The sequence below is a fragment of the Oncorhynchus tshawytscha genome, linkage group LG02, assembly GCF_018296145.1.
Source record: "Oncorhynchus tshawytscha isolate Ot180627B linkage group LG02, Otsh_v2.0, whole genome shotgun sequence".
In the NCBI taxonomy this organism is placed as follows: domain Eukaryota; kingdom Metazoa; phylum Chordata; class Actinopteri; order Salmoniformes; family Salmonidae; genus Oncorhynchus; species Oncorhynchus tshawytscha.
The window spans coordinates 63,691,907-63,719,872 of NC_056430.1; the positions used below are offsets into that span (position 1 = coordinate 63,691,907).

Here is a 27,966-nt window from a genome sequence, read left to right on the forward strand (position 1 = left end):
ACAGGCTTCTTCCTTTTCACTCTGTCAATTAGGTTAGTATTGTGGAGTAGCTGCAATGTTGTTGATCCGTCCTCAATTTTCTCCTAATCCAGCATTAAACTCTAACTGTTTTAAAGTCACCATTGGCCTCATGGTGAAATCCCTGAGCGGTTTCATTCCTCCTCGGCAACTGAGTTAGGAAGAACGCCTGTATGTAATGACTGGGCCATTGTGGAGAGGTTGGAGTCTGTTTGATTGAGTGTGTGGACAGGTGTCTTTTACACAGGTAACAAGTTCAAACAGGTGCCGTTAATACAGGTAATGAGTGGAGAACAGGAGGGCTTCTTAAAGACAAACAAACTAACAAGTCTGTTAGAGCCGGAATTCTTACTGGTTGGTAGGTGATCAAATACTTATGTCATGCAATAAAATGCAAATTAATTTCTTAAAAATCATACAATGTGAGTTTCTGGATTTTTGTTTTAGATTCCGTCTCTCATAGTTGAAGTGTACCTATGATAAAAATGACAGACCTCTACATGCTTTGTAAGGAGGAAAACCTGCAAAATCGGCAGTATATCAAACACTGTATGTGTGGGGTACAGAGATGAGGTAGTCATTCAAACATCATCCATGCAACATATTATGTATGACATAAGCACATTTTTACGCCTGAACTTATTTAGGCTTACCATAACAAAGGGGCTGATTACGTATTGAATCAAGATATTTCAGCTTTAATATTTTATTAATTCATTTTTAAAAATCCTCTGACATTATGGAGTATTGTGTGTAGGCCAGTTACACAAAATTCAGGCTGTAAACACAACAAAATATGTCAAAAGTCAAGGGGTGTGAATTCTTTCTGAAGTCACTGGAAGTGTCATTAGCTTTGAAAACAATTCAATCTCTTTTCTTTTATTATATTTTGGAGCAGAGTGAGGCTATCGCTCCACTACCCTACAAATTGTACCTGCAGTGAATAGGATTCACCATCTTCATCGATTGTTTTCATAATTTAGCTGCAGATTATCGCCATAAAGGCTACCGCTATGCAAGTTAGGGAGCCAAATGAACAGCTCAGTAAGCCTGTGCTCTAGCACTTGGTGGCTGCATATGAAACACACAAAAGAAAATGAATGAATGTGCCCAGAAACAATAGGCTAAGTGGGTTTTGACTCATCGTTACCACATTTATATGGGACGTGCAAATTGACTCATAGACGATGAGAGCATCAGGCGCGCTCCTTTTGTGTAAAGAAATTTGACTGCAACCACAGTGTACACAACACAGACATCCAGGTACCGGGAGGCGGAACAGACAGCAGATTATCAAACGAGCAGGCTTTCTTGTCATTGCTCACTTTGTGACTGACAGGCACTTGTCCTATCAATAGATTGCTAGAATATCTTTTTAATACATTTTCTGTCTTGCGAATTGTAAACAACAACAAAAATAAGTAGCTTAATTAATTTAAGTGGGAAAAAGTACCGGGCTGAAAGTGAGTTTAACTGGTTATATAGCCGACAGGCGACGCTAGTGGAAAACACTGAGTCTCTCAGACTGCCTGAGGTGACCCCGTCTTCATGACAGTGTCGTGGTCGACCAGTGGGTTTAGTTAAATCCAGACAGACAGGAAGCCCTGGGGGAACAGAAGACCTCAGAGTGCAGCTGTGTGTGTTTCTGAGTGTGCGTGTTGGAGAGTTGATCTTTCTGTTCAAGCTGTGTGTGTCTGTCTGTGTGTGTATGCACCTGCCTGTGTCTGAGGCCAACCCAGCTGGCTTTCTGAATGACAATATACAGTATATAAAATATACACCCAGTGTTGCGTTAAAACAGCAGCCATGTTTGTTCACGTTCTAAACACTGAGTTCAACTGGTCAACTGTCCTGAACTGTCTGTGTGTAGAGAAATATAATGATGGACAGCCTGAGAATTTATGCTGACTCTTTTTCTCTCTCTCTGTGTGTGTGTGTGTGTCTGTGTGACCCTCCAGGTGCCGCGGGGCCCAGGCTGTTCACCATCCACCAGATCGATGCCAACACCAACAATCTACCCAAAGCCCACACCTGGTGAGTACAGTTAAAGTACCACTGCTCCACTTCGACACACAGATACAGACTGCTACAAGACTGCTTCTCCACACATTTAACCTTTTTATACAGGTTAGTCAATTAACAACATATTCTTAATTACAATGACCTGTCAATGAGGCGAAGACATGCTGTGAAAAGGGTTACCAATCCCCCAACTCATATGATATTACCGGTTTTAAATGCATGTCCAAATCCAATGTTTTGTATGGAGAACAGTTTAAAGATAGAATTATTGTAATGTTTGTTGGCGTCAATTCATCCCGTGAAGGATGGCTCGCTAACTGGTGATTTGACATGAGAATGAAATGTCATTCATTCATCGATAGGGAAAGTTATAAAGGTGCTTCAAAACTGTCCACTCAAGCAAAAAATGTACTCCTCTCTCTTCCAAACTTTCTCTGCCCCTCTGCCCTTTCCCTCTCTGTCCCCCTTTCCCTCTGTCCAGCTTTAACCGGATTGACGTTCCCGCCTACGAGCAATATGACAAGCTGTACGACAAGCTGCTGACAGCCATCGAGGAGACGTGTGGCTTTGCGGTGGAATGAGTGGGGAATCAGTGGGGAAGTGTGTGTGTGTGTGTGTCAGCGTGTGTGTATTTTGTAAGGTCAGCTCAGCAAGACTATAGACTCTGCTGTCACCACAGGAACCCTGCAACATTCAGGCACACCCATGAGGATTGTGACCACACCCCTTTCTGCCCAGTCCCCCAGGACAATATGGAGACCGACTGAGAGGCAGACCACACAGGAACACTCCTCTCACCGCATTCTTTTTTAGAAATATCACTTCCTTTTTCAGCTGCTACAGACGAGTGACGATTACTTACCTTGAAACCCTGCGAGAATGCCAGCTTTTATTTTGTTTTTTTGTTTTCTTTTCGTAATAGTTTGTATGTCATAACGGTGAAATCCACAGAACAACCCGTTTTGTGTTGGACCAGGAGTTTTTCCTAACCGAAGAAAACTCTGGTCCCTAGTATGTGCGTTCCGTGAAAGCACATTTCTTTTGTTGTGGGTCGTCTGGTGCGATCGAATACCAAGGTCCAGACTGCAACGAGAGTATTTTAAAGAAGTTATTGTTGGCTTTGGTCTGGGAGAGAGAAATATGAAGTTCCACGCTGAGTAGATGACTAGGGCCGGGGGGGTTCCTGACCATGAGCTAACCAGGAGAAACTAGGTCTTACTGATGACCAATACAGTCTCACACAGCTAACTTCCTGCCACCTCTTGCCGTCAAAAGCTAATGGACATGCTAACCTGAACACCTAACCCCGTCCAGCTACACAGAGTAGACCTGTTGCGCTTTGGTGAGTTGAACTTAACGCTAAACACCACTATAGCATACTGTACCTAATAAATCACAACATTGAAATTCCTTATCAAACCCTCAAAAGTGCGTCATTGTCTAGTGAGTGGGAACTCATTCCCAGTGACCAGGCTAGTTGAAAGCAATTCAAGGAAGATGTCGGTGTTTTCAAAGTGACATCCAACCTAAGATGGCAGGATGTTTTTTTCCCCCCGTTGCCACTTTAGAGCACTTTACAAACTGAAGGGCGACAAAGGACATGCTTTCTTCATATTAAGTTAAAATGAATATTCCACATTTTATTCCAACCATACAGCATTCAACGGAAATATACAGATACAAAAAAAGTATATCAACCTGTAATTTTGAGTATATATGTGTACAAATACATACCTATTTTGTATATGGCTTGTTCCTCTTTCTATTAATTTACTTGCTAGCATGTTGGTGTTATCACAGACCTCTGTATTCTCAGGTGAAGTCATCTCTCTTTGTGAGGCTGACCTGTGAAAGGGGGGGGAGTATCTTCTGGTTATGGAAGCCGTTGTCAGGTCAAACCCGTGACCATCTCCTTGAATGAGAGCTGAGTGCATAACCTTTTGGCCACTAAGAGTGAGGTTGGGACTAGAGCGCTCTCCCTACTAGAGGTTTTTGTCTAAAAGGGATACAGCTTTTGTCAACATGGACGTTTCGTAGGTTTAGGAGAATTAACGTAGCGGGTTATGAGAATTAGGTTAAGGTTAGGGTTTGCTGAAATGCATAGAAGAATCACCGTTTGACATGCTGTATACCATTTAGACATGACCCTAATAGAGCCTCTACCACAACCCTTGCATGAATGGACTTTTTTTAAACAATATTTATTTGCTATTATTTTGTCCCTTCTGAGCAAAATGTGTGTTGACATGCGAAAAAATTCTGTTGAATGTTTTTTTGATTTTATGCTGCCTGTTTAATAGCAGTGGACGTGGACTATGACCATGGACTGTATTCACCTGCGTACATGCAAAATAAAATAGACCCAGTCCAGTGTGATCAAAGGTAAAGCAGATTCTCTTCAGATAGACAATTATCAAGTATCCTGAAATTGTGCTTTTGTACAGTATAAGATTTTGTTAATGTGGTGGATCACAAGCAACCTTTTTTTAATTTTACAGAAAATGAATAAAATGCATAAAACAACCAGACATTTTTGCACACACAGACTTGTGATTTTCGTTATAATCAGCAACTTCCATCTATTTACTAAATAGTTAATGGACTGATTGACTTTTTATGTAGATATATACGCGTATAGATATGCACACATAAAGCTCATATGTCATATGCACACATACAGTACTGTTTTCTGCTATCTACGTCTAACCATAATTGACTTTCACTCAGTCTTATGAGGTGGAGTTGTTTCTGGATAATAGATCAGACAATATGGACGGTTGCTTCTCGTAGCATGCTTTGCCAGCCGTGCCCTGTGACTCTTAGTCGCTGACCGGTGTAAAACCCACTTTCCTTTATTCTATGTGTATGGAAGTATTGTGTGTGTAAATTAGTTTTCTTCTGATTAAATTTGCTAAACTTTTGTCTGAAATGTTAACATGTTTTTATTTCTCATTTTTCAGTCTGTTGTATTTATTAGTGTGTTCATAGTTTTTTCACATCAGCTGCTCTGTGAGCTTCAACTGACACTGTAAATAAGAAAAATAAAAGCGGAAATTATAAACCTCTTGTACCCTTGCAGAAAACAAGCAATAAACTCTATGCTGTTTGAAACTCACAGCATAATGTTTCATAGAATGAAGTATGTTTTTTTTCTTTCCTATAGGTCTCATAAAATGGGAATTGATAAGACAAGTTGCACACAATTTGAGGGTCAGTTATTTACCATGTAGGCTCTCAATTTCAAAATCATTCTCAGCTCCCATGATTTAAAAATACCTGACAGGTGAAAACAATGGAGTGGAAGGTCTTTAAGATGGCTTTCACCAGGGCTCATTTCCCAAAAGCATCATGAACTTAGCCTTCACATGCTCTTGGGAAACTGGGCCCTGTCAGTTCAGACCGGTGCACTGTACCAGGGACCGATCAGCTACCAGTGTGGTCCCTGGAATGAGTGGCCTTGACAAGTGATGTTCTCACACTGACATATCTGTTCATATAGGGGAAATTTAGACTTGAGTTTAGCGTGGGTAAAATTAACTTTATTCCTATTTTAATGCACTTTTCTTTCTAATCTTGAACTTAAGCATGGGGGAAATGCCAGTTAGGTAGGCAATTTTTTTTAAATGGTGTGGCTGCTTATGTCTACAGACACTCCGTATTCTGACCTTGACTTAATTCCACCACCATGAATAAGGTCAAGAGAACCTGCCAGTTTCAAGTGGAAAAACCTTATTTTGCTGATATAAATGACAATTCTCATGTCCTAATTAAATCAACTGATAAGACCTATGGATACAAGCTAGGTCAATGAGTAATCCGTTTGGATAAGGGGATTGTAAATATAGGATAAATGACAGTTATAGATCTATTTTACTTGGCGATTAATGTGAATCTAGTCATGGCAGGAAACTGACATGACAGGCAGAGCTATTTATGCCCCTTTCCTACAGCCAAGTATGAAATGCAGAATCTTTATTGTATGGCCTTATACGCAAACCAAACTGGATGACAAGGAAAGTTGGGTCAAATGTAACCTTTGTGCTCCCTAGAATGTTTTAATCATATGGCCTCGACTTTTCCTGTTACCTTCAATTTATTTTGTAGGCTATAGCATATGTTAAATATTCTAAGCCACAATCGGTAGGGCAATATATTTAACAGCCAGTTTAGTGTTCATTCCCTTCCCTACATACGTATCATTCCATTACATTTGATTTAGCAAATGCAAATTGTAGTAAAAATCTATCGGGACCTATAGGCTTATTAATCATTATGGAGCTCAAACTGTTACTTTGCACTTGCCATCACACAGTTTCATGATCCGTGCAGGCAATTAGGGTATATGTAGGCATTAGACTTCCAACATTCAGAATGAATCAAACCACCTTTTGTGCCCTAAGGCTATTTTTCCATGAAATAATGGGTACTGAACAAAGACAAATATGCATTGGTTTTTATGGCCATCTTTCTATATTCTGAACAATTCTCCATTCAAGGCTTGCGCTGATACACCTTAAAGGGATTGTTTTAGAGAAATTAGAAAATCAAATTGAACAAAAACTCCCTGATCAAATTGGTAGGCCACCCCATGGGTGTGTTTTCTGGGGTTTAATTCAAATGTATTCAGTGTGTGCAATGGAAGCACGCCCAAAACCCTCCATAAGGTACATCTGAATCCCAACTACTGAGAAGTGCATAGGAATCGGCTACTTGGCCTTTTTAACAGGTCTGATTTGTTTATTAGTATGGTAGTTTACTGGCAAAGGGAACTTTCAGCGCTCTCTGGTGTTAAAGCCTAACAAGTTAACCTAAAAACCAGACTAATTAATAGGTCATTTACAGTACAATTAAATAAATCATTCATCAACGCTGTTAAAAACGCTACAGGAGACAAATCCTGCATACCATTAAAAGGAAGAGGGGGAAAAAATCTTGTCCTGGTATGACATTCATAATTAGTGTTGCATCCAATTTTCACAATGGTCCCGTTTGGCTGTGAAAGACAATTTACTAAACTACTCATCTTTACCACATGACAAATTCAAAACGACAGCACACAAAATACACAGTGAGGGAGTCTTTTTTTTTAACATTCTTAAATAATCAAGTATTTAAAACAATCGAGGACTCAGATCCGTGGGTTTTAGAGACTTTAAAGTTTGTTTTTAGCAGCCGAAGGAAAGTTAGCGGTAGGTAGCTATAGATTGCTAGCTCATTAGCGGGGTCAGTGCTGACAGCTGGTGTTGTACTGGAAGGAAGCCATCTGCACGCGACCCCGTAACCTTTGGACCTCCAGGCCGTGGAAGTAGTCGTCGTCGTCGTCCTGGACGATAATCTTCTGCAGCTCACCTATCTCCCTCTCCATCTTGGAGCGCAGCTCTCGCTTCATCTTCTGAAGGGCCTGCAGAGAGAAACACTTTAATATCCTGACCCCAATACCGTAGGATGTAGTAGTCACATGCTGAACCCTTAATAAGTTCACTTGTCAAGTATCTCAAATCTCCCCAAAATGTACAGACAAAGTACAGGCATATGTAGTAAATAGTGTGTACATTAGCGTGCATTTACCTTTTCTTGGGCCTTCTTCCGTACTTGGATATCCTGTCGCTCTATAGCGAGAGTTTCAGCCAACAATGAAAACTGAAAGAGTGCAGAACAGCGTGGAATTAGCTTTCAGCTGTCCCGTTCTTTCACATCAGTGCAGATGTAGGAACAGAGAAGATCAGGAAGCCGTTTCTTGGTCTTACTCTCCTACCACATCTGTAAGGTACGCGTGTGTGTTAATATGAAAGAGGGTCATGTGTTGGTCCTACCTGGTCCTTGTAATAGTTCTCCATAGACTGGATCTGGTCTCGGTGTTTGTTCTGGTGCTCCTGGCGCTTCTCCTTGGCGTAGGCCCTCTGCTCTCGGAGACGAGCCTTCTGCACCTCCAAGCCCTCCTCAAAGACCTGCTTAAACATCTGGAACACAACACACACAGTTATACAACCCTTTAATAACCACTAAACAATCCACCATATCGTTACATGTGTTTGTATAGTCACGGTGTTCATGACCTGTTTACTTTTTACTTTATTTTACAATAGAGTTTAATAGATGACAATTGTGTAAAATCTTCCCTTCACAAAATACATGGATGGAGAATGGAATGTACTGTTTGAAGTGTTGAAACATGAAATTCTAGGAGCATCTAAACCGTGTTGGGTATTAAGGCGTAGCATGGCGTCACTAACTGACCCTCTCCTCTTTCGTGCGGGCCCTCATCATGCGCGCGCGGAGCTGGACGTGGTAGTCACTGTGGTACTTCTTGGCCCGGGCGATCTGCTGCCTCTGCTCCTTCAGACGGTTCTGAGTCGACTTCTGTTGCTGGATACGCTCCTTAAAATCCCTCTGGAGGGGGAGAGGAGCAAGACGGCTGTACAGTTAGAGGGGCTGTATTGTATTATTGCTTGCTGTGTGTGTTTGAGACATAAGGCTGGTAATATGTGTGTGTGTCTAGCCTACATACTGAACCTCGTGCATGTTTTGACTGGCTCACCAGGCGTCTGTTGTGTTCTTGCTCTTTGCGGATGATCTCCACCAGCAGGTTGTGTCTCCTCTGAACCTCCTCCACCTGGGGAGAGAGAACATGACGAGTTAACGGGAGGAGATCGATGTGGAAAAGTTGCACGGGTGGACCCTGGTCTCATTATGGGGTCTTCGCCCAATCACAGGCTCCGCACTTAGACATCTGTGTTAACATTACAGAAAGGTAGGAGACTTGCAGAGATCCATCTGGCAAGCCAAGCTAAGCTCCAACCTCCCAGCTCTCCCTGTGGAGAGTGGATAGTGTTATAGCGCCCCCACCTGGCTGGTTAGTTTAGTGCGTGGCCCCTGCCTCTGGTTGTCCAGGGAGAGGGAGGCGTTGAGGCGGTCCACCTGGCCCAGCTGCTGCTGCCACATCCTGCCCAGGGCGTGGGGCGAGAGGTGCAGGTGGGGGAACTCCTCCAGGAGCAGGGGGAGCAGGTCGTTGTCCTTCACCTTCACTGGAAAATGGAGAGAGAGAAGCACAAACGGTTAATATAGAGGGCCAAATCCATACCGTGCACTTAGACTAATGCACAAATCCATATCAAGCTCTTTCTCCTAAGGCATATATAATTGTGAAAGGATTGAATAGATAGCCAGGTAGGCATCCTCCATATTAGTTTCAGAGGCCAATGCTGCGTTTTTAGTTCAGGGCAAATGAAGGAGAGGAAGCCACTTTGTACAGTACTTAGACTAGATTGAGTTGATACTGTCTCCATCTCACTGGCAGAGACTCCAGCTTGGGGGTCTTACTTGGTGGGGCTCTCCTGGTTTTGTCCTGTCGTCTGCGGCCCGGAGTTGGTTGTCTGGTCCTGGGGGAGCGGTGTTGGGCTGCTGAGGTGTACACTTGGGACGGTTTGGGGGTTCGGGGAACATCTCTCAGTATGGCCTCTCTGTATTCCCTCTCCTACAGGGCAGAACCACACATAGAACGTCTGCTGTAGATAATATTGGGACACACAGTCTTTCTGCCAGAGGGCTACTGTATACACAGTCACATGGTGTCTAATGCACACACCTCCCCAGCGCTAAAATGAGTAGGTCTGATACTGTTTACACACCACTCTCTCTCCCTCCCCCCCTCTGTCTCTCTCTCTCTCACCGCCTCCTGTGCTCTGGTTCGTTCCTTGGCCATAGCAGCCCGTTCTCTGTCCTCGTACACTTTCAGCTCCTCCTCATAGGCTTTTTCCAGCTAGAGAGAGATGTGTACACACCAATTTTGTTAGACAGTTCAACTTGTCTCTTAAAAGGTGACAATATTTCATCTTTATACTGAATATGGCATTGGTTAATGTGATATGGCAATTCCCTCTGACCTGGCTGTGTTTGTGTTGGGGCGGTAGATGGTGGAGTTCCCGTCGGCCCGTACAGGTGGCGTGTCTCTGTGTGACCTCTCCGCGCACCGCCTCTCTCATGGCGCCCTCTAGCTGACCTGAGAGAGAGCGACGGGCCCGGGGAGGGGAGGGGGACAGGGAGCGGGTACAGGGGGCTGTGGGGGCTCGCGGAGTACCTGGGAGAAGGGTCAGAGGTTAAAGGTTAAAGCCGAGGAAATGTTAAATCAGAGTTGGTCAATAATGACTTATTATTGTTCTACATTCAGGCGAGTCAACTGTGCTTTTGTTGGAGAAGTGCGGTGCATCTCAGAGTAGGAGTGCTGATCTAGGATCTGCCCATACAAATCGTATTCCTTATGATCTAAAAGGCTAAACTGATCCTAGATCTGAGATGCTGTATGAACACGGGCCCTGATGTGATTGAAGAGGTGGAGGATGTACCTGTTGGCCTCCTTGGGGGCCTGCGACACTCCATGACACTGTCACTGTGGTGGGACAGTTTGTCCTCCTCTTTGACCTCGTCGGGCTCTCCGCTCTCTCCTAGCGCTCTCTTTAACATCTGACGAGCGGAAACACACATTAAATCTAGATGTACATTGCTGAGATGCCGGGGGTGACACAATCCCAGGTCCGACACCTTAGTTTTCCCCCCACACACAATTTACCAGTGCAATTAATGGTCAGCTGTGGCGCATGCCAAGTGAAAGCATGTCGGGTGGGAAGGTTCTCCTGGTGAATGGGATTGTAAGGCATCCGACACGCGGTTAGACTGCTCCGAACGCATCCCAGCAATATAAATATAGCTTGACACACACAGTCCACATAATGACAAGCATGTCACTCACACACACACACACGTGTACCACTCACCAGGTCCAGCTCCTCTAGTCGTCGGGACAGCTTCTCAGACATGTGGTGCAGCTCCTGTTCTGCCTTCCTGTTTCTCTGTCTACGCCAGGAGAGAGGCTCCTCACAATCCTCCTCCTCTAGTACCCTGCTACTACTGGCAGGAGAGAGGGAGGGGGAAAGGGGGACAAAAGGTAGAAAGAGAGGAAAAGCAGAGACAAAAGGGGCAAGGCAGGGAGGTGAATGTTAGATTGAGTGGCAGTGTGTAGGACACCTGTGTGTAACGAACTTATGTTTGTAACGAACTTATTGATTTTCTCGCTATGAATCTACAATGCTTTTCTAACCACCTCCCATTGTGTTGTTCTTACCTGATCCCCGTCCGCCCCCTGTGAGCCCGGCTGTCCTTCTGCGTGTAGGTCTCTTCGTCCTCTTCCTCAGTGTCCAGTGGTGCCCTGTCCTCCAGCTCATCCTGCAGGGTGAGGAAATGAATGTCTGGCTGTGTCCGGAATAGAACCCTCCTGGGCCCCACACTGGTAGGCTATAGAGAAGATTAGAGAGATTTGCAAAATATTTAACAATTTAGTCATGAATTAGCTGTAAATTGGACATGCATTAGCAAATAATTAGATTGGAATTAGGCATGAGGTAGACTTGAATTATTGAATTAGTCCTAATTTGAGGCATTGTAACTACAACAGTGTAGAGTGCGAGTGGTTTGTTATGCCTTACCTCTGGCTGCTCCTTGGCCTCCTCTAGCCTGACCTCGGTTTGACTGGACACAGACTTCTCACTCTCGACTACAAATGAAAAGCATGGAGGAGTAAGATCAATCAATCAAATTGATACATGGTTTGAGGTGCTATACTTTTATTTCTGATAAACTGAGCGCTGTGCAAAAATACTTGAATTCAATGGCTACAGCCGTGCTATTCAGAGCAGTCCGTTCTGTGTACTAACCAGTTGAGTGGTTGTGGGCTGGCGAGCGCACTCCATTGGTAACTGTGTCAGCCACTGGCCTTGGGCACTGAGAGAGGGAGATGGTCATTCATTAGTCAGAGAAAAGGGGACAGAGACAAAGGGGTGGATGCATTTCCACTCAGTGGGGGAGGGGGGAGAATTCACACTCAAATCACACTGTGATAAAAGAGAACCCAGCAAGAGGAGGAGTCTCAGTGGCTAGCTAGCGGATGCTAACGACATATCACACAAGAGATGCATGACGTGAACTACCGCTACCAGTACAAAGCATTGAAATACCAGTGTCACGGGTAGTCTAGCGGTTAAGGTCGCTGGTTCGAATCCCCAATCTGTCAATGTGCCTTTGAGAAAGACACTTTACCCTAATTGACCCTGTAAGTCTGCCAACTGACTAAACTGTAAAACAATGCTAAGTGAATACAGTAGTTGTAGTACACTGCCTTATTGCAGTGAATTAGAACGAGACACAGAAAGAATAGCAGTAGTGTGTGCAGGTCAATTTAGGTAAATACTTGATTTTATTTCATCTACACCACAGCTCCTTACCATCGCCCATAATGGTATGTGAGATCATGGGAGATATATATATATATATCTATCTAAGACAGAGCTACAGGGAGACAGGACAGACAGCTGTTTGTCCTCGCAGTGGCAGACCATGTGTAACAACATCGGTATATCCAGACATCACACCTGCAGGACAGGTACAGGATGGCAACAACTGCCCGAGTTACACCATCAGTGCTCAGACTGTCTGCAATAGGCTGAGAGGCTGGACTGAGGGCCTGTTGTAAGGCAGGTCCTCACCAGACATCATTGGCAACAACATCGTCTATGGGCACAAACCCACCATTGCTGGACCAGACAGGACTGGCAAAAAGTGCTCTTCACTGATGAGTCGCGGTTTTGTCTTTAACGTCAATCGTCAAAGGAATGAGCATTACACTGAGGCCTGAACACTGGAGCGGGATCGATTTGGAGGTGGAGGGTCCGTCACAGCATCATCGGACTGAGCTTGTTGTCATTGCAGGCAATCTCAACACTGTGCATTACAGGGAAGACATCCTCTCCCCTCATGTGGTACCCTTCCTGCAGGCTCATCCTGACATGACCCTCCAACATGACAATGCCACTAGCCATACTGCTCGTTCTGTGCGTGATTTCCTGCAACACAGGAATGTCAGTGTTCTGCCATGGCCATGAAGAGCCCGGATCTCAATCCCATTGAGCACATCTGGGACCGGTTGGATCGGAAGGTGAGGGCTAAGGCCATTCCCCCCAGAAATGTCCGGGAACTTGCAGGTGCCTTGGTGGAAGAGTGGGGTATCTTACAGCAAGAACTGGCAAATCTGGTGCAGTCCATGAGGAGGAGATGCACTGCAGTACTTAATGCAGCTGGTGGCCACACCAGATACTGACTGTTACCTTTGATTTTGACCCCCCCTTTGTTCAGGGACACATTATTCCATTTCTCTTAGTCACATGTCTGTGGAACTTGTTCAGTTCATGTCTCAGTTCTTGAATCTTATGTTCATACCAATATTCACACAATAGTTAAGTTCTGAAAATAAAAGCAGTTGACAGTGAGAGGACGTTTCTTTTTTGCTGATATAGATATATATATATATATACACACACACACACAGTGGGGCAAAAAAGTATTTAGTCAGCCACCAATTGTGCAAGTTCTCCCACATAAAAAGATGAGAGGCCTGTAATTTTCATCATGAAAATGATTGCAATTTGCAAATAAATTCATTAAAAATCCTACAATGTGATTTTCAGGATTTCTTTTTCTCATTTTGTCTGTCATAGTTGAAGTGTACCTATGATGAAAATTACAGGCCTCTCATCTTTTTAAGGGGGAGAACTTGCACAATTGGTGGCTGACTAAATACTTTTTTGCCCCACTGTATATATATATATATCTCCTGACTAACTGACTGGGCCTATACCTTCAGTTGCGTCACTGGTCTGTTCCATGATGCAGTCTTTCTTCCCAGTGGAGAGACTATAAGGTGGAAACATTGCATTCCTTCTAGGGTGGAAACTTGTGCTGGGTGGGGACATATGGCCCTGGGTCATATTGTAAATGACATGGGAATGTAGAACCGTTTCTCAGTCAGGTCTCTCCAACTCTAGATCCACTGATGTCCAATTTCTCAGTCATAGTATTGGCTATTCTTCAGACATAGCGAGTACCAGTTGGTAATGGAATAACAAGTGGAAAGTATTTGCCCCTGCTAGCATGTCTGGACTTGCCAGAGGCATGCAGGTGGGATGTGACGTGATTCCCAGGTGTTGCTGCCCATAAACAGAGAGGAGGAACATATTGGAAAAGTGACTCCTGTGATGAGTCTCGTGGCCATTTTGGATGAGTCGGCATGAGTCAGCAACAGCTCATCCTTTGTCAGAGGAGGAAGGAAGCTACAGTTCTATAAACTGTAATTGGCTGAGGTCACTTCAGAATGTGTTTCAGAACACAGTCGTTTTCTGAGAGCTTTGAAATACTAGTTAAAACGTGTCTTCGGAAAGTTGATACTGTATTACAGAGCATAATTTGAATAGACTCAGCATGGATATATATGACTAGACGGACATACCTCTGAGGTGCCAGTGGGTGCCTCCTGCGCCACTGCAGCCCCGCTGCTGAGACCGTTGGCTGGGGGAGACTGGCTACCCGAGTGGGGAGCTCTGTCGGGCCTGTGGGGGGTGGTCTGGTAGGGGGGTTGCAGGGGGATGGCCGAGCGCAGGGGCTCCCTCAGTAGAGTGGCCTGGGTGCCTGGGGTTCCTGGGGCACACGTGGTGCTGGGGCCCGGAGCTTGGGAAGAGGCTTCCACTGTTAGGGAGGGGTAAAATAGAAGCGGTTAGAGGTGTAGATTTTGTAGGCAATGTATTGTAGGCGTATGTGTACACTATTCAGTACTGTAGTTCCCATGGTTAACAGATGCTATGGCTATTCGTGTCATGTTATAATAGTGTTATGCAGGCTGTTTGAACAAAGGTTCAAGTAAAATATTATTTTTGTTTCTATACAATCAGATTTGCCTCAACTGGTTCACTGTTCTTTAAGTAGCCTACAGTTCTGAATTATTTTCTCAGATACAGTTCTGTACTCCTAGCTTATATATGCCTTGCCAATAACCCTGGCATTGCCTTGCGAATATACACAAGATCCATACAATGGAGCAAAGACAAGTACACGGGCCATTCATATTCTAACTAACTAAACCGTTGTTGAAGACTATCATTAAAACCAAACGTAGGGACTCATGAGGACTTAGTGGAAAATAATGAGAGGACAGGGGCTTGTAAAAAAGGAAACGGTGACATAATCCTCGTTGTTTTTTTTAACTTCCACTTGAGGAAAAACAAACCCCCTGACCACATAACATTCCGCACTGTCTCCATAAAGAATTCCATAGGAAAGACAGCAAAAAAAGACTGGAAAAACTGGATACCTCATCAGCATCATGTGCCGTTTGATAAGCGAAAGGTGGATGAAGTTTGCTGACGACAACGGTGGTAGGACTGCTCACCGACAACGAGGCAGCCTATTTTATTTAACCAGGTAGGCCAGTTGAGAACAAGTTCTCATTTACAACTGCGACCTGGCCAAGATAAAGCAAAGCAGTGCGACAACAACAACACAGAGTTACACATAAACAAACGTACAGTCAATAACACAATAGAAAAACCAATGTACAAAATCTATAGGGAGGATGTCAGAGACCTGGCGGTGTGGTGCAAGGCCAACAACCTCTCTGAAAAGATTTGTCACGGGCCCTCAGATCCTCAAAAAGTTATACAGCTGCACCATTGAGAGCAGCTTGACTGGCTGCGTCACTGCTTGTTACACCAACTGCAAGACACCAGACCGCAAGGCGCTACAGAGGGTGGCGAGTCCTACCCAGTACATCACTGGGGCCGAGCTCCCTGCCATCCAGGACCTGTATACCAGGCGGTGGCGGACGAAGACCCCCAAAAAAAAAAAAAAAAAAAAATCGCTAATCAAATATCTACCAGGACTTCCTGCATTGACCATTTTTGCACCAACTCTCTTGCACCGACTATGCACACACGCTAGACTCTACCCACACACTCACACATACTTTACACTGTCACCCCAACACTCTGCATAGGGGCGTCTGAATGTTATGTGAATGTAATTACCTCGTACCCCTACACATCAACTCGGTAAAGGTACTCCCTGTATATAGTCATGTTCTTTTTACTCATTATTGTTATTCACTGGCTATGTATTCCTTCTGTTACTATTTCTATCTTTAACTCTGCATTGTTGGAAAAGGACCCGTCAGTAAGCATTTCACTGTTACTCTACAACGGTTGTGTACGAAACATGTGGCAAATAAAATGGGATTTGATTCCAAATGTAAATACAGAAAGACAGAGGAAAGCTTTTCCTTTTTCAGCATTCTATGTCATGGGCCAGGAACAAGCTTTTGGTCCCGCCTACCTTCTTGTTTGGCCGTGAACGTGCGGGCGGAGTCTCCCAGGAGGATAAGCTCATTGGTCGAGCCCGTCTCCTCTGCATTCCAAGAGTGAAGGGAATGTTTGCTGCTAGACTGGACGGCAGAGCTGGAAGATAAAAGAAACATCGTAAAGTTACAGATGCATCACTATCAAAGTAAACCAAAGGAAAGACCACCCAAACAGTTCAATGGAAGTTTGTGTGATACCAGTTAGTTAGAACAAGTACAACCTGCACTTATTCAAAACAATGCATCGAGTTTCCTGGTTTAGGAACAGAGGTTTACCTCACCCACAATGACTCATTCAGCTTTGTTGACTTTCCAGCCAGCCTTTCTGTGCGACAGCCAACGGAACAGGCTGAGTAGACATAGTGAGGTCACAGATGTTTGTGTTCCGTGTCCAACCTTAGCATTCGCCGTTACGGTTGACATTTGTGTTGTGCTCCCTGACTGGCTGTTGTGTCAATAGGATGTACCGACTTGACTTACACGATGATGGCATTTGATGTGGTCCTGTCTGGTGCAGTTGCTAGAGCATGGCATTTGCAATGCCAGGGTAGTGGGTTCGATTCCCGGGACCACCCATATGAAAAATGTATGCATGCATGACTAAGTCGCTTTGGATAAAAGTGTCTGCTAAATGGCATATATACATGTATTGTCTCGTGATGTAGTGTCTTTGGTTATATCAACAGAATTGGAACCCTGCTCGAAGAAGGAACTGAATCTGAAAGCATGGAAATGTACAAAGAACCTGTAGCATAGAATATCTTGAAAACACTCACTGCACACTAGAATACTGGGAGGCTCTCTCCATTAGGGCCTCCTGTTCCTCTGTCTGGGGGACCACTGTCCCTGTAGGGAGGGGGGCATCCTCAACAGGAACACCGTTTGGTTCCTTGTCTGGAGGGAGGAAAGGGGGAGGGTTGAAGAGTGATTACAGCGTGGCGCAATGTGGTGAAGTTGACAGGCTCCTGCTGTGTTGCAATGACGAAACGAACAAGCTACCAGTAGACTTTCAGACCACTAATCAGTCCGTAATTATACAAAATATTTAAGTCACATTAACAGACTCAGTCAGAGTAGTAGAATAAGCACTCGGAACATAGCAATCCATAGACATTGGAGCACATAGACACACTCATGATCCAACCCCATTTCCGAAAGCTGAAGTGAAACAAGCAACTGTTCTAGCCATGTCATTGTGAAAGTGCATCGACAGAGTTCATCGAGTGTGACAGTAACATTATCTGTAGCGACTCATGCATAGCCTATCCCAGTAATTGGAAATATCAAGCAGTTTAAACTAGAGCCCGAGCAATATCTTATTCTGGGCCCGATGGGCCCGATTTTTTTTTTTGGGGGGGGGTACAAAACTTACTGATACCGATGTATCTGCCGATATACTGTTTTATGCCGGGAAAATTAAAATTCGTAATTTTCCCACACTGTATTCGCATAAAATTATATTCAAAAGAACAACTGTCCAAGATATATGGTTCAAATGTCGATTTATTACATTGTGAAACGAATGACAATGAGAATGGCTGCAAGTGTTAAGGTAAGCATGAGTCCCTTTTTTTCATCCTATATATTGAAAAATCAGTGATCGATGGATTATCAACCAATACTTCACAGCTCCTTTTGGACAAAGTCACCAACCCTATCCATTTTGATAAACCAGTCATTTTCACCAGAGCCTTCTGAACATTTAAATGTCCAGACAGTCTGGTCATTAAAAGTCTAATTGGTGTTTTGCGATGGGAGAGAGGGCCAGCAGACCACCATTACACCACAGATGGACACAAAGACATGCAGAGCGCTGCCAACCGCTTCCCAGTAATCCCAGAGCCAGCCGCCTCTAAAACAGGTTTAGAAAGGCCATTATGTCCACTTCATGTGTGTGGGTGATCTCACATAAAGTTTGAGGGAGAGTTTGAGGGAAAAAAAGGGGTGATGAGATCACAAAGAAAAGGGGTGATACGAGATCACGAGATCGAGATCACAAAGAAAAGGGGTGATACGAGATCAAACAGGTTTGTGCCTCACTCAGTGACGAGACACAAAGAAAAGTTTGAGGGAGATGGGTGATACGAGATCACAAAGAAAAGGGGTGATACGAGATCACAAAGAAAAGGGGTGATACGAGATCACAAAGAAAAGGGGTGATCGAGATCACAAAGAAAAGGGGTGATACGAGATCACAAAGAAACGAGGGGTGATACGAGATCACAAAGAAAAGGGGTGATACGAGATCACAAAGAAAAGGGGTGATACGAGATCACAAAGAAAAGGGGTGATACGAGATCACAAAGAAAAGGGGTGATACGAGATCACAAGAAAAGGGGTGATCGAGATCACAAAGAAAAGGGGTGATACGAGATCACAAAGAAAAGGGGTGATACGAGATCACAAAGAAAAGGGGTGAACGAGATCACAAAGAAAAGGGGTGATACGAGATCACAAAGAAAAGGGGTGATCGAGATCAAAGAAAAGGGGTGAACGAGATCACAAGAAAAGGGGTGATACGAGATCACAAAGAAAAGGGGTGATACGAGATCACAAAGAAAAGGGTGATACGAGATCACAAAGAAAAGGGGTGATACGAGATCACAAAGAAAAGGGGTGATACGAGATCACAAGAAAAAGATACGAGATCACAAAGAAAAGGGGTGATACGAGATCACAAAGAAAAGGGGTGAACGAGATCAAAGAAAAGGGGTGATACGAGATCACAAAAAAGGGGTGATACGAGATCACAAAGAAAGGGGTGATACGAGATCACAAAGAAAAGGGGTGATACGAGATCACAAAGAAAAGGGTGATACGAGATCACAAAGAAAAGGGGTGATACGAGATCACAAAGAAAAGGGGTGATACGAGATCACAAAGAAAAGGGGTGATACGAGATCACAAAGAAAAGGGGTGATACGAGATCACAAAGAAAAGGGGTGATACGAGATCACAAAGAAAAGGGGTGATAAAGGGTGATACGAGATCACAAAGAAAAGGGGTGATAAGATCACAAAGAAAAAGGGTGATACGAGATCACAAAGAAAAGGGGTGATACGAGATCACAAAGAAAAGGGGTGATACGAGATCACAAAGAAAAGGGGTGATACGAGATCACAAAGAAAAGGGGTGATACGAGATCACAAAGAAAAGGGGTGAACGAGATCACAAAGAAAAGGGGTGATACGAGATCACAAAGAAAAGGGGTGATACGAGATCACAAAGAAAAAAGAAAAGGGGTGATACGAGATCATACGAGATCACAAAGATCAAAGAAAAGGGGTGATACGAGATCACAAAGAAAAGGGTGATACGAGATCACAAAGAGATCGAGATCAAAAAAAAAAGATCACAAAGAAAAGGGGTGGGTGATACGAGATCACAAAGAAAAAAGAAAAGATCACAAAGGGGTACGAGATCACAAAGAAAAGGGGTGATACGAGATCACAAAGAAAAGGGGTGATACGAGATCACAAAGAAAAGGGGTGATACGAGATCACAAAGAAAAGGGGTGATACGAGATCACAAAGAAAAGGGGTGATACGAGATCACAAAGAACAGGGGTAATACGAGATCAGAAAGAACAGGGGTAATATGAGATCAGAAAGAACAGGGGTAATATGAGATCAGAAAGAACAGGGGTGATATCAGGTCAGGAAGAACAGGGGTGATATCAGGTCAGGAAGAACAGGGGTATGTTTAGGTATGTTTCCAGGCAGGTCTTCTGACCTCAATAGGACTTCCTGGTTAAATAAAGGTTAGCCTAAATATAACAGTTGAGAGGGTAATGGAGTAAAAGAATATTTTTTTGTCTACCTCCATTTTGCGACTCCTCTTCACTGATCTGTTCGGTGAGATACTCAAGCAGCCCGTCAAAGATCTCCAACAGGTTCTTGATGGACTCCTTGTCCCCTCGTACAATGTTCTCGCCTAGAGCCGGGGGAAAAACCCATTAGGACAAGCGATGAATCAGTGGAACCATAATAAACACCACATTGTTGTCCTTTTAATAGAACCAACGAGTCTGCATCTTTTTACGGTGAATTATCCTAAACAAAGAGGGTTGTGTTTGCTCTGAACAAGGCTGTGCTTTGAAATCTAAACAGCAATTTAGCCAGAGACCCTCTGGTTGTAGCTAAATAGATCACTTGATTTTCTTTCAGCATTCATCATCGGTTCTCTCTGATACAGCACGGCAAGCAGTACCGATGCACCAAGTCTGGAACCAACAGGACCCTGAACAGCTTCTACCCCCATGCTATAAGACATGGGCTGGGCGATATGGCCAAAATATTATATCACGCTATTAAAAAAATTGACAATATGTTTTTTTAATAATAAAAGTTCAAAATTTCTTTATGAGTAGTGTGTGACCCTAGGGTGGCATCACATACATTTTAAGTAATTTCAATGGGTCTTTCTCCATTCTGATTGTTTTATACTGTTCAATTCAACTTCAACCCCACAAAAATGATAGTTTTCATAAATTTCTGCATTTGAGATCCTTTCCACGCTGCCACGTAGGGCTGCACGATATGGGCAAGTAATCTGGGCCTTATTTTTAACCAAATGTTGCAATTTGACTTGCGATTTTGAGCAAAACACTTGGGTTAACTGTTGGAATCATGGGAATAGAAAGTCTATTCTAATTATATAGTTGGAATATAATAGTGTAGGCCTCCCGGGTGGCGCAGTGGTTAAGGGCGCTGTAACTGCAGACGCACAATTGGCCTAGCGTCATCCAGGTTAAGGAGGGCTTTGCCGGTAGGGATATCCTTGTCTCATCTTGCACCAGCGACTCCTGTGGCGGGCCGGGCGCAGTGTGCGCTAACCAAGGTTGCCAGGTGCACGGTGTTTCCTCTGACACATTGGTGCGGCTGACTTCCGGGTTGGATGCGCGCTGTGTTAAGAAGCAGTGCGGCTTGGTTGGGTTGTTAATCGGAGGACGCATGACTTTCAAACTTAGTCTCTCCCGAGCCCGTACGGGAGTTGTAGCGATGAGACAAGATAGTAGCTACTAAAACAATTGGATACCACGAAATTGGGGAGAAAAAGGGGTAAAAAAAAAAAAACTCATACAATGATGGAAAGACCTGTGTGTTGTATAAAAAGAAAAGAAAAGGAATATAATAGTGGACACTTTCAATATAATGTTGTTTGACATTACAACGAATGAAAATGCCAGGGAGGAGTTATTGTGACAACTAATGTGTTAATAGGTGTTTCCTAGGGGACCCTATAATGTTTGGCTTCATCGGAATGGCCGATTAATTAGGACTGATTTCAAGTTTCCATAAGCAGAAATCATTTTTTTGGATGCCGATTTGGCCCAATTATTTTTTTACACCTTTATTTAATCTTGTTCTGGGGGCAGAACCACAGATTTTTACCTTGTCAGCTCGGGGGATTCAAACTTGCAACCTTACAGTTAATTAGTCCAACGCTCTAACCACCTGCCTCTCATTGCACTCCACGAGGAGACTGCCTGTTAAACGAATGCAGTAAGCCAAGGTAAGTTGCTAGCTAGCATTAAACTTATCTTATTAAAAAAAAAATCAATCAATCATAATCACTAGTTAACTACACATGGTTGATGATATTACTAGTTTATCTAGCGTGTCCTGCGTTGTATATAATCTGACTGAGCATACAAGTATCTGACTGAGCCGTGGTAGGCAGAAGCAGACGCGTAAACATTCATTCAAACAGCACTTTCGTGCGTTTTGCCAGCAGCTCTTCGTTGTGCGTCAAGCATTGCGCTGTTTATGACTTCAAGCCTATCAACTCCTGAGATGAGGCTGGTGTAACCGAAGTGAAATGGCTAGCTAGTTAGCGTGCGCTAATAGCGTTTCAAACGTCACTCGCTCTGAGTCTTCTAGTAGTTGTTCCCCTTCCTCTGCATGGGTAACGCTGCTTCGAGGGTGGCTGTTGTCGTTGTGTTGCTGGTTCGAGCCCAGGGAGGAGCGAGGAGAGGGACGGAAGCTATACTGTTACACTGGCAATACTAAAGTGCCTATAAGAACATCTAATAGTCAAAGGTTAATGAAATACAAATGGTATAGAGGGAAATAGTCCTATAATAACTACAACCTAAAACTTCTTACCTGGAAATATTGAAGACTCATGTTAAAAGGAACCACCAGCTTTCATATGTTCTCATGTTCTGAGCAAGGAACTGAAACGTTAGCACATATTGCACTTTTACTTTCTTCTCCAACACTTTTTTTTTGCATTATTTAAACCAAATTTAACATGTTTCATTATTTACTTGAGGCTAAATTGATCTTATTTATGTATTATATTAAGTTAAAATAAGTGTTCATTCAGTATTGTTGTAATAAATGTTTATTTGATTTTTATATTTATTTTAAAATCGGCCGATTAATCGATATCGGGGTTTTTTGGTCCTCCAATAATCGGTATCAGCGTTGAAAAATCCTAATGGTCGACCTCTAATTGAATGTTCTCTTAGCTACTTCATGTAGCTAACATTTTCTAGCTTTGCGTTTACCTCTTTAATTTTTAAGACACTGTTGCACAAACGTGCTGATTTAGGTCTACACAATCACTAGTATTATCAGGTTGTATAGCAAATCACGCTTGCTCTTACTCAGTACATGTATTAGCTAGCTAACAAACAGCAGCTACCAAGATGTCGGAACAACTTGATAAGAAAAGACAAACTAGCTGTTTTCATATGTAAGAAACACAAGTTAAATTGTGTAATTACAGAATGCTAGTAGGTTTATATTAAGAAGCAAAGTGCCAACTGCATCGTTGTCATCAACAGTGTTGCACATGCTGCATTGACCATGCAGACTGAACCAAGTGTCTCGTGCTTGACGAACATCAAATGCGCTCCTTGAGTGACAGGGAGCGTGGCTAGGTCTGGGTGGAACGCGGCATAGAGAGAGATGACTCAAGTAGCGAAGTAGACTATAAAAATGGACGTTACACGCTGCGTGCCACATTTAACAAACCAAACATTCCAATACCGGTATAGAAGGTAAAGTAAAAAACCCAAACCGGTCTGTGCATCAATACCAGTATATCGCAAAACACAGTATACTGCCCAGCCCTACATAAGACTGCTAAATAGTCAGCTATTGGTTACTATTTAGCTATCTGCATTTACCCTTTTTGCACTAACTCTTGACTCATCACATAAAACAGTAACAGCAGTGTATCTATCCTGTTGCCTAGTCACTTTATCTCTACCTATATGTACACATCTACCTCAATTACCTCGTATCCCTGCACAACGACTCAGTACTGGTACCCTGTGTATATAGCCAAGTTATCATTACTTGTGTATTTATTTCTCATTTTTATTTCTCTCTGCATTGTTTGGAAGTAAGCATTTCACTGTTAGCCTACACCGGTTTACGAAGCATGTGACAAATAACATTTGACTTGATCAGATGATGAATGATTGAATAGCAAGTGAATACCTAGGGAATAAGGAGTAGTTCCTAGTTAATTAACTAGTGAATAGTGAGTCAAGCGTAAGAGCTGCTCACCTGTGATGTGTGAAAGGCTGATCTGAAGGTAATCCAGAGCCAGGGAGTCGATCACAGACTGGATGTTGTGGACATCATCCTCCTGACTGCCCGGGGTGGCAATGTAGTCTACACACACACACACACACACACACGATTCCAAATCACAGCCTCTTGTGCACTTTGGCCACTTACTAGCCCATTGACAAACACAGCTTTGTGTTGGCAGGTTTGACGATCATAAGTAGCACTGTGGCATTCTTGAAATTCTAAGAATACTCCCCTCTAAAGCACTCAGTTGGCCTTAACAGCATGCGTTTAAAAAAACAATCTAAACATGAACTAAAATGGGACAGTTGATAAGTCTCAAAAAATACATATTGCTCTTTTGGTGTTTATTGTGTCATGTTTGGTGTAAACTTACCTGGGACTTTCTCTCCCAAGATGGCCTCATACAATGCGGCAAAAACATTGGCATTACAGTCCGTCACCTTCTTCAGTCTTAGGTTAATGTGACACTTGCTAAGGATATCATTCGCCACGTCCACCCAATCTGTAAAAAGGGACATTACAAACTAAATGCAGACCTTGAATTTATGAATAAAGTGAATAGTGTAGATCATACTTCTTGGAGCAGTTATGAACTAGGCTACGTTAAAACTAAAAGTGGCAGTAATAAAGCCTCTCCTCAAAAAGCCAAACCTTGACCCGGAAAAATGTAAAAACTACCGGCCTATATCGAATCTCCCATTCCTCTAAGTGTTTTGACAAAGCTGTTCAGCAGAAACTCGCTGCCTTCCCGAAGCCAGATGTTTTCAAAACGCTCCAGTCTGGTTGAAGACCCCATCATAGTACTGAGACTGCATTGTGAAGGTGGTAAATTACCTTTTAATGGCTTAGTGCCGCTTTTGATCTTAGTGCCGCTTTTGACAACACCAATCACCACATTATTTTAGAGAGATTGGAAACCCCAATTGGTCTACACGGACAAGTTTGTGTCTGGTTTAGATCTTATCTGTTGGAAAGATATCAGTTTGTCTCTGTGAATCATTTGTCCTCTGACAAATCAATATAAGTTTCGGTGTTCCTCAAGATTCTGTTTTAGGACCATCATTGTTTTCATTATACTGTATATTCTATACTCTGTCTGTGTTTCAGACATAAGGAAGTGGATGGCAGCAAATGTTTTACTTTTAAACTCGGAAAAAACAGATGTTAGTTCTAGGACCCAAGACATCTGCTGTTTGATTTTACAATTAATCTTGATGGTTGTACAGTCATCTCAAATAAAACTGAAGGACCTCTGCGTTACTCTGGATACCGATCTCTCTTTTGATGAACATATCAATAATATTTTGTCACTTCCAGTTTAAGACTACTGTAATGCTCTACTCTTCGGCTAACCGGATGAAGCACCAAATAAACTTGAGTTAGAGTTAAATACAGCTGCTAGAATCTTGACTAGAAACAAAAAATGTGATCATATTACTCCAATTCTAGCCTCTCTACACTGGCTTCCTGTTAACGCTAGGGCTGATATCATGGTTTTACTGCTAGCCTACAAAGCATTACATGGACTTGCTACATGGACCTGCTCCTGCCTACGGTCAAAAGTCACAGGCCTTCTTATTGTCCCTAGAATTTCTAAGCAAACAGCTGGAGGCAGGGGCCTTCTCCTATAGAGCTAAATTTGTATGGAATGGTCTGCCATTCATTGTGAGAGACGCAGACTGTCTCGACCTTTAAGTCTTTACTGAAGACTCATCCCTTCAGTTGGCCCTATGATTGAGTGTAGTCTGGCCCAGGGGTGTGAAGGTAAGGGCAAGGCACTGGAGTGACGAACCGCCTTGCTGTCCATGCCTGGCCGGCTCCCCTCTCTCCACTGGGATTCTCTGCCTCTGAAACTATTGGGGCTGTGTCACTGGCTTACTAGCTCACTGGCTTACTAGTGCTCTTCCATGCCGTCCCTAGGAGGGGTGCGTCACGTCGCACGAGGCTTTTTTTGCTTTACTCAACTTAAGTGGGTTGAGTCGCTAACGTGACCTTTCTGTCCAGTTTTGCACCCCCCTCGGATATCCCTCTAGTGGTGTGGGGGCTGTGCTTTGGCAAAGTAGGTGGGATTATATCCTGCCTGGTTGGCCCTGTCCGGGGGTATCATCTATGTGCTGGGGGACTAGGGTCAGTCTGTCCTGTCTGGTGAAATTCTCCTATCTTATCTGGTGTTCTGTGTGAATTTAAGTAAATCTCCCATCTCGCTCTCTCCCCTCACAGACGACCTGAGCCCTAGGACACTGCCTGAGGACTACCTGGCCAAATGACTCCTGGCTGTCACCGTCCTCAGTCCACGTGGTCGTGCTGCTGCTCCAGTTTCAACTGTTCTGCCTGTGGCTATGGATCCCTGATCTGTTCACTTGACGTGCTACTTTGTCCCAGACCTGCTATTTTTTTTTTTTTACCCTTTCTCTCGCACCTGCTGTCTCAACCTCTGAATTACTTGGCTATGAAAAGCCAACTTACATTTACTCCTGAGTTGCTGACCTGTTGCACCCTCTACAACCCCTGTGATTATTATTTGACCCTGCTGGTCATCTATGAACATCTTGTAGAACGATCTGGCCTTAATGGCCATGTACTCTTATAATCTCCACCCGGCACAGCCAGAAGAAGACTGGCCACCCCTTTGAGCCTGGTTCCTCTCTAGGTTTCTGCCTTTCTAGGGTGTTTTTTTCCTTGCCACCGTGCTTCTACATCTGCAATGCTTACTGTTTGGGGTTTTAGGCTGGGTTTCTGTATAAGCACTGTGTGACAACTGCTAATGTAAAAAGGACTTTATAAATAAATGTGATTTGATTCAGTTTGTTTACAGACGTTGACAAAAATGCACAACAAAACTGCTCAGTTGGTGGCAACCATCCCAAAATGATTGTTGACATACTGGCGGCTAATTTGGGGGCATGCGCGGGCAGAAGGCAGGCACAGTATGTTAGCTAACGTTAGAAATGTTAGCAACACCAACTACAGTGTGGTAAGCCAGCTAACGTTAATACTAACGCAAAGAACACTACTGTAGTTAGCAAACTGGCTATGTATGTTAGAGTAGCTAGGTTCACGAAAAGTACTGAATAACTCCTTAAATAGCCTACTATGTAGTTATTATCCTGATTGGTATCGCTAGCTACCAAACACAGTAACCACCAAGTTAGGTGCTAATTCTTCTTTATTAATTTACTAACTAACAGTCGTTAGCTTACCTCGCTCATCTTCTTGGGTTCCCATTCGGCATTAACTAGCAAGCTAGCCAGCTTGCTTGCTGTGTGGTAGTCAGCCGAGCTGGCAACAACGAAAGTGAAGCAATTGTCAACAATACTGTCTCTCTTGACCTCTGAAAAGAAGAACTAGCATTGCTAGCTAGTAGCAGTACGTTTTCCAAATTTCGAGGTTCGTCACTCACTGATTAACATTCATAATGAGAACAGAAATTAAAAGGGTGCCGGCTGCCAAGCAGAAAGTAATCGACATTTTAAAATGCAAGTGTTTTCTGATTGGGTGGAAAACGGTTTTCACTAGTTACCCTAGACACAAAGTCCAAATGTATATATTGTAAAAATTCATGAAACTAAAATTTGCTTTTTGGTCTTAATTTGAGGTTTGAGTTGGACATGAGTTTAGCAGTGTGGTCAATGTTAGGGTTAGGTTTAAAATCACATTTAAGAAAATGCATTGTAGAAACAGGCGGGATTTATGACTTTGTGGATGTGGTAACTAGTGACGACCATGGTAAACTGGCACTTTGTTTCCGGAAGTAGCTTATGAATGTTCGGGAAAAATGGTTCCTTGTACTCTTTTCTCTTTAGTCCAGTTGACTCTTCAGTTATTTTACAATATATCACAGACAGACATTTAATAAATTAACCATATTTGTTATTAAAATATCACATGGTAGACAGGGTGTTCTTCCGAGTATCTGTCTTAAAGTAGTTCCCAGAGTTTGTAAACCCAGAGGCCCAACGTCGCGAGACTTCCGGGATGGCTAGCGAAACAGACCAGGACTGGGTTTGAGAAGTCATTAACTTTGTTTCCTTTACCTTCTACACTCAAAGTTCGCATAGAAAATAGATGCGACAATTGCCTGCTAGGGTAAAGTTAAATTTAAACTCCCCCATTTCCCGATTGCAAACATTCTAATAGTTCGCC

At 43.3% G+C, this 27,966-nt stretch overlaps 2 protein-coding genes across 6 annotated transcripts in view; one reads left to right on the forward strand and one right to left on the reverse strand.

Annotated features, from left to right (window-relative positions):
* LOC112245488 (E3 ubiquitin-protein ligase SMURF2-like) overlaps positions 1–5,172 on the forward strand; it is an 89,462-nt gene extending 84,290 nt beyond the window's left edge. For all 4 annotated transcript variants that reach the window (XM_024413609.2, XM_042302424.1, XM_024413610.2 and 1 more), the window contains exons 19-20: positions 1,977–2,052; positions 2,522–5,172. In XM_024413609.2, coding sequence (XP_024269377.2) covers positions 1,977–2,052; positions 2,522–2,621 — 176 coding nt within the window. In that variant the 3' untranslated portion in view covers positions 2,622–5,172. The remainder of the gene's footprint in view (positions 1–1,976; positions 2,053–2,521) is intronic.
* A 1,306-nt stretch (positions 5,173–6,478) lies between these two features.
* On the reverse strand, positions 6,479–27,454 carry LOC112245487 (centrosomal protein of 95 kDa-like). Of its 2 annotated transcripts, none has more exons than XM_024413607.2 (21): positions 27,024–27,454; positions 24,197–24,325; positions 23,794–23,901; positions 20,090–20,203; positions 17,047–17,164; positions 16,246–16,367; positions 14,372–14,607; positions 11,748–11,814; positions 11,520–11,587; positions 11,159–11,328; positions 10,812–10,941; positions 10,383–10,500; positions 9,924–10,117; positions 9,710–9,799; positions 9,361–9,514; positions 8,887–9,065; positions 8,579–8,653; positions 8,278–8,430; positions 7,854–8,000; positions 7,609–7,680; positions 6,479–7,441 (listed from the first exon to the last, which is right to left on the reverse strand). In XM_024413607.2, exons 1-21 carry the CDS (start codon positions 27,046–27,048, stop codon positions 7,265–7,267), a joined length of 2,646 nt encoding a protein of 881 aa, XP_024269375.1. In that variant the 5' UTR covers positions 27,049–27,454; the 3' UTR covers positions 6,479–7,264. The 2 variants fall into 2 exon arrangements, with proteins under 2 accessions (XP_024269375.1, XP_024269374.1); XM_024413606.2 differs by having other exon boundaries at positions 10,812–10,944; positions 27,024–27,452.
* Positions 27,455–27,966: the final 512 nt, after the last annotated feature.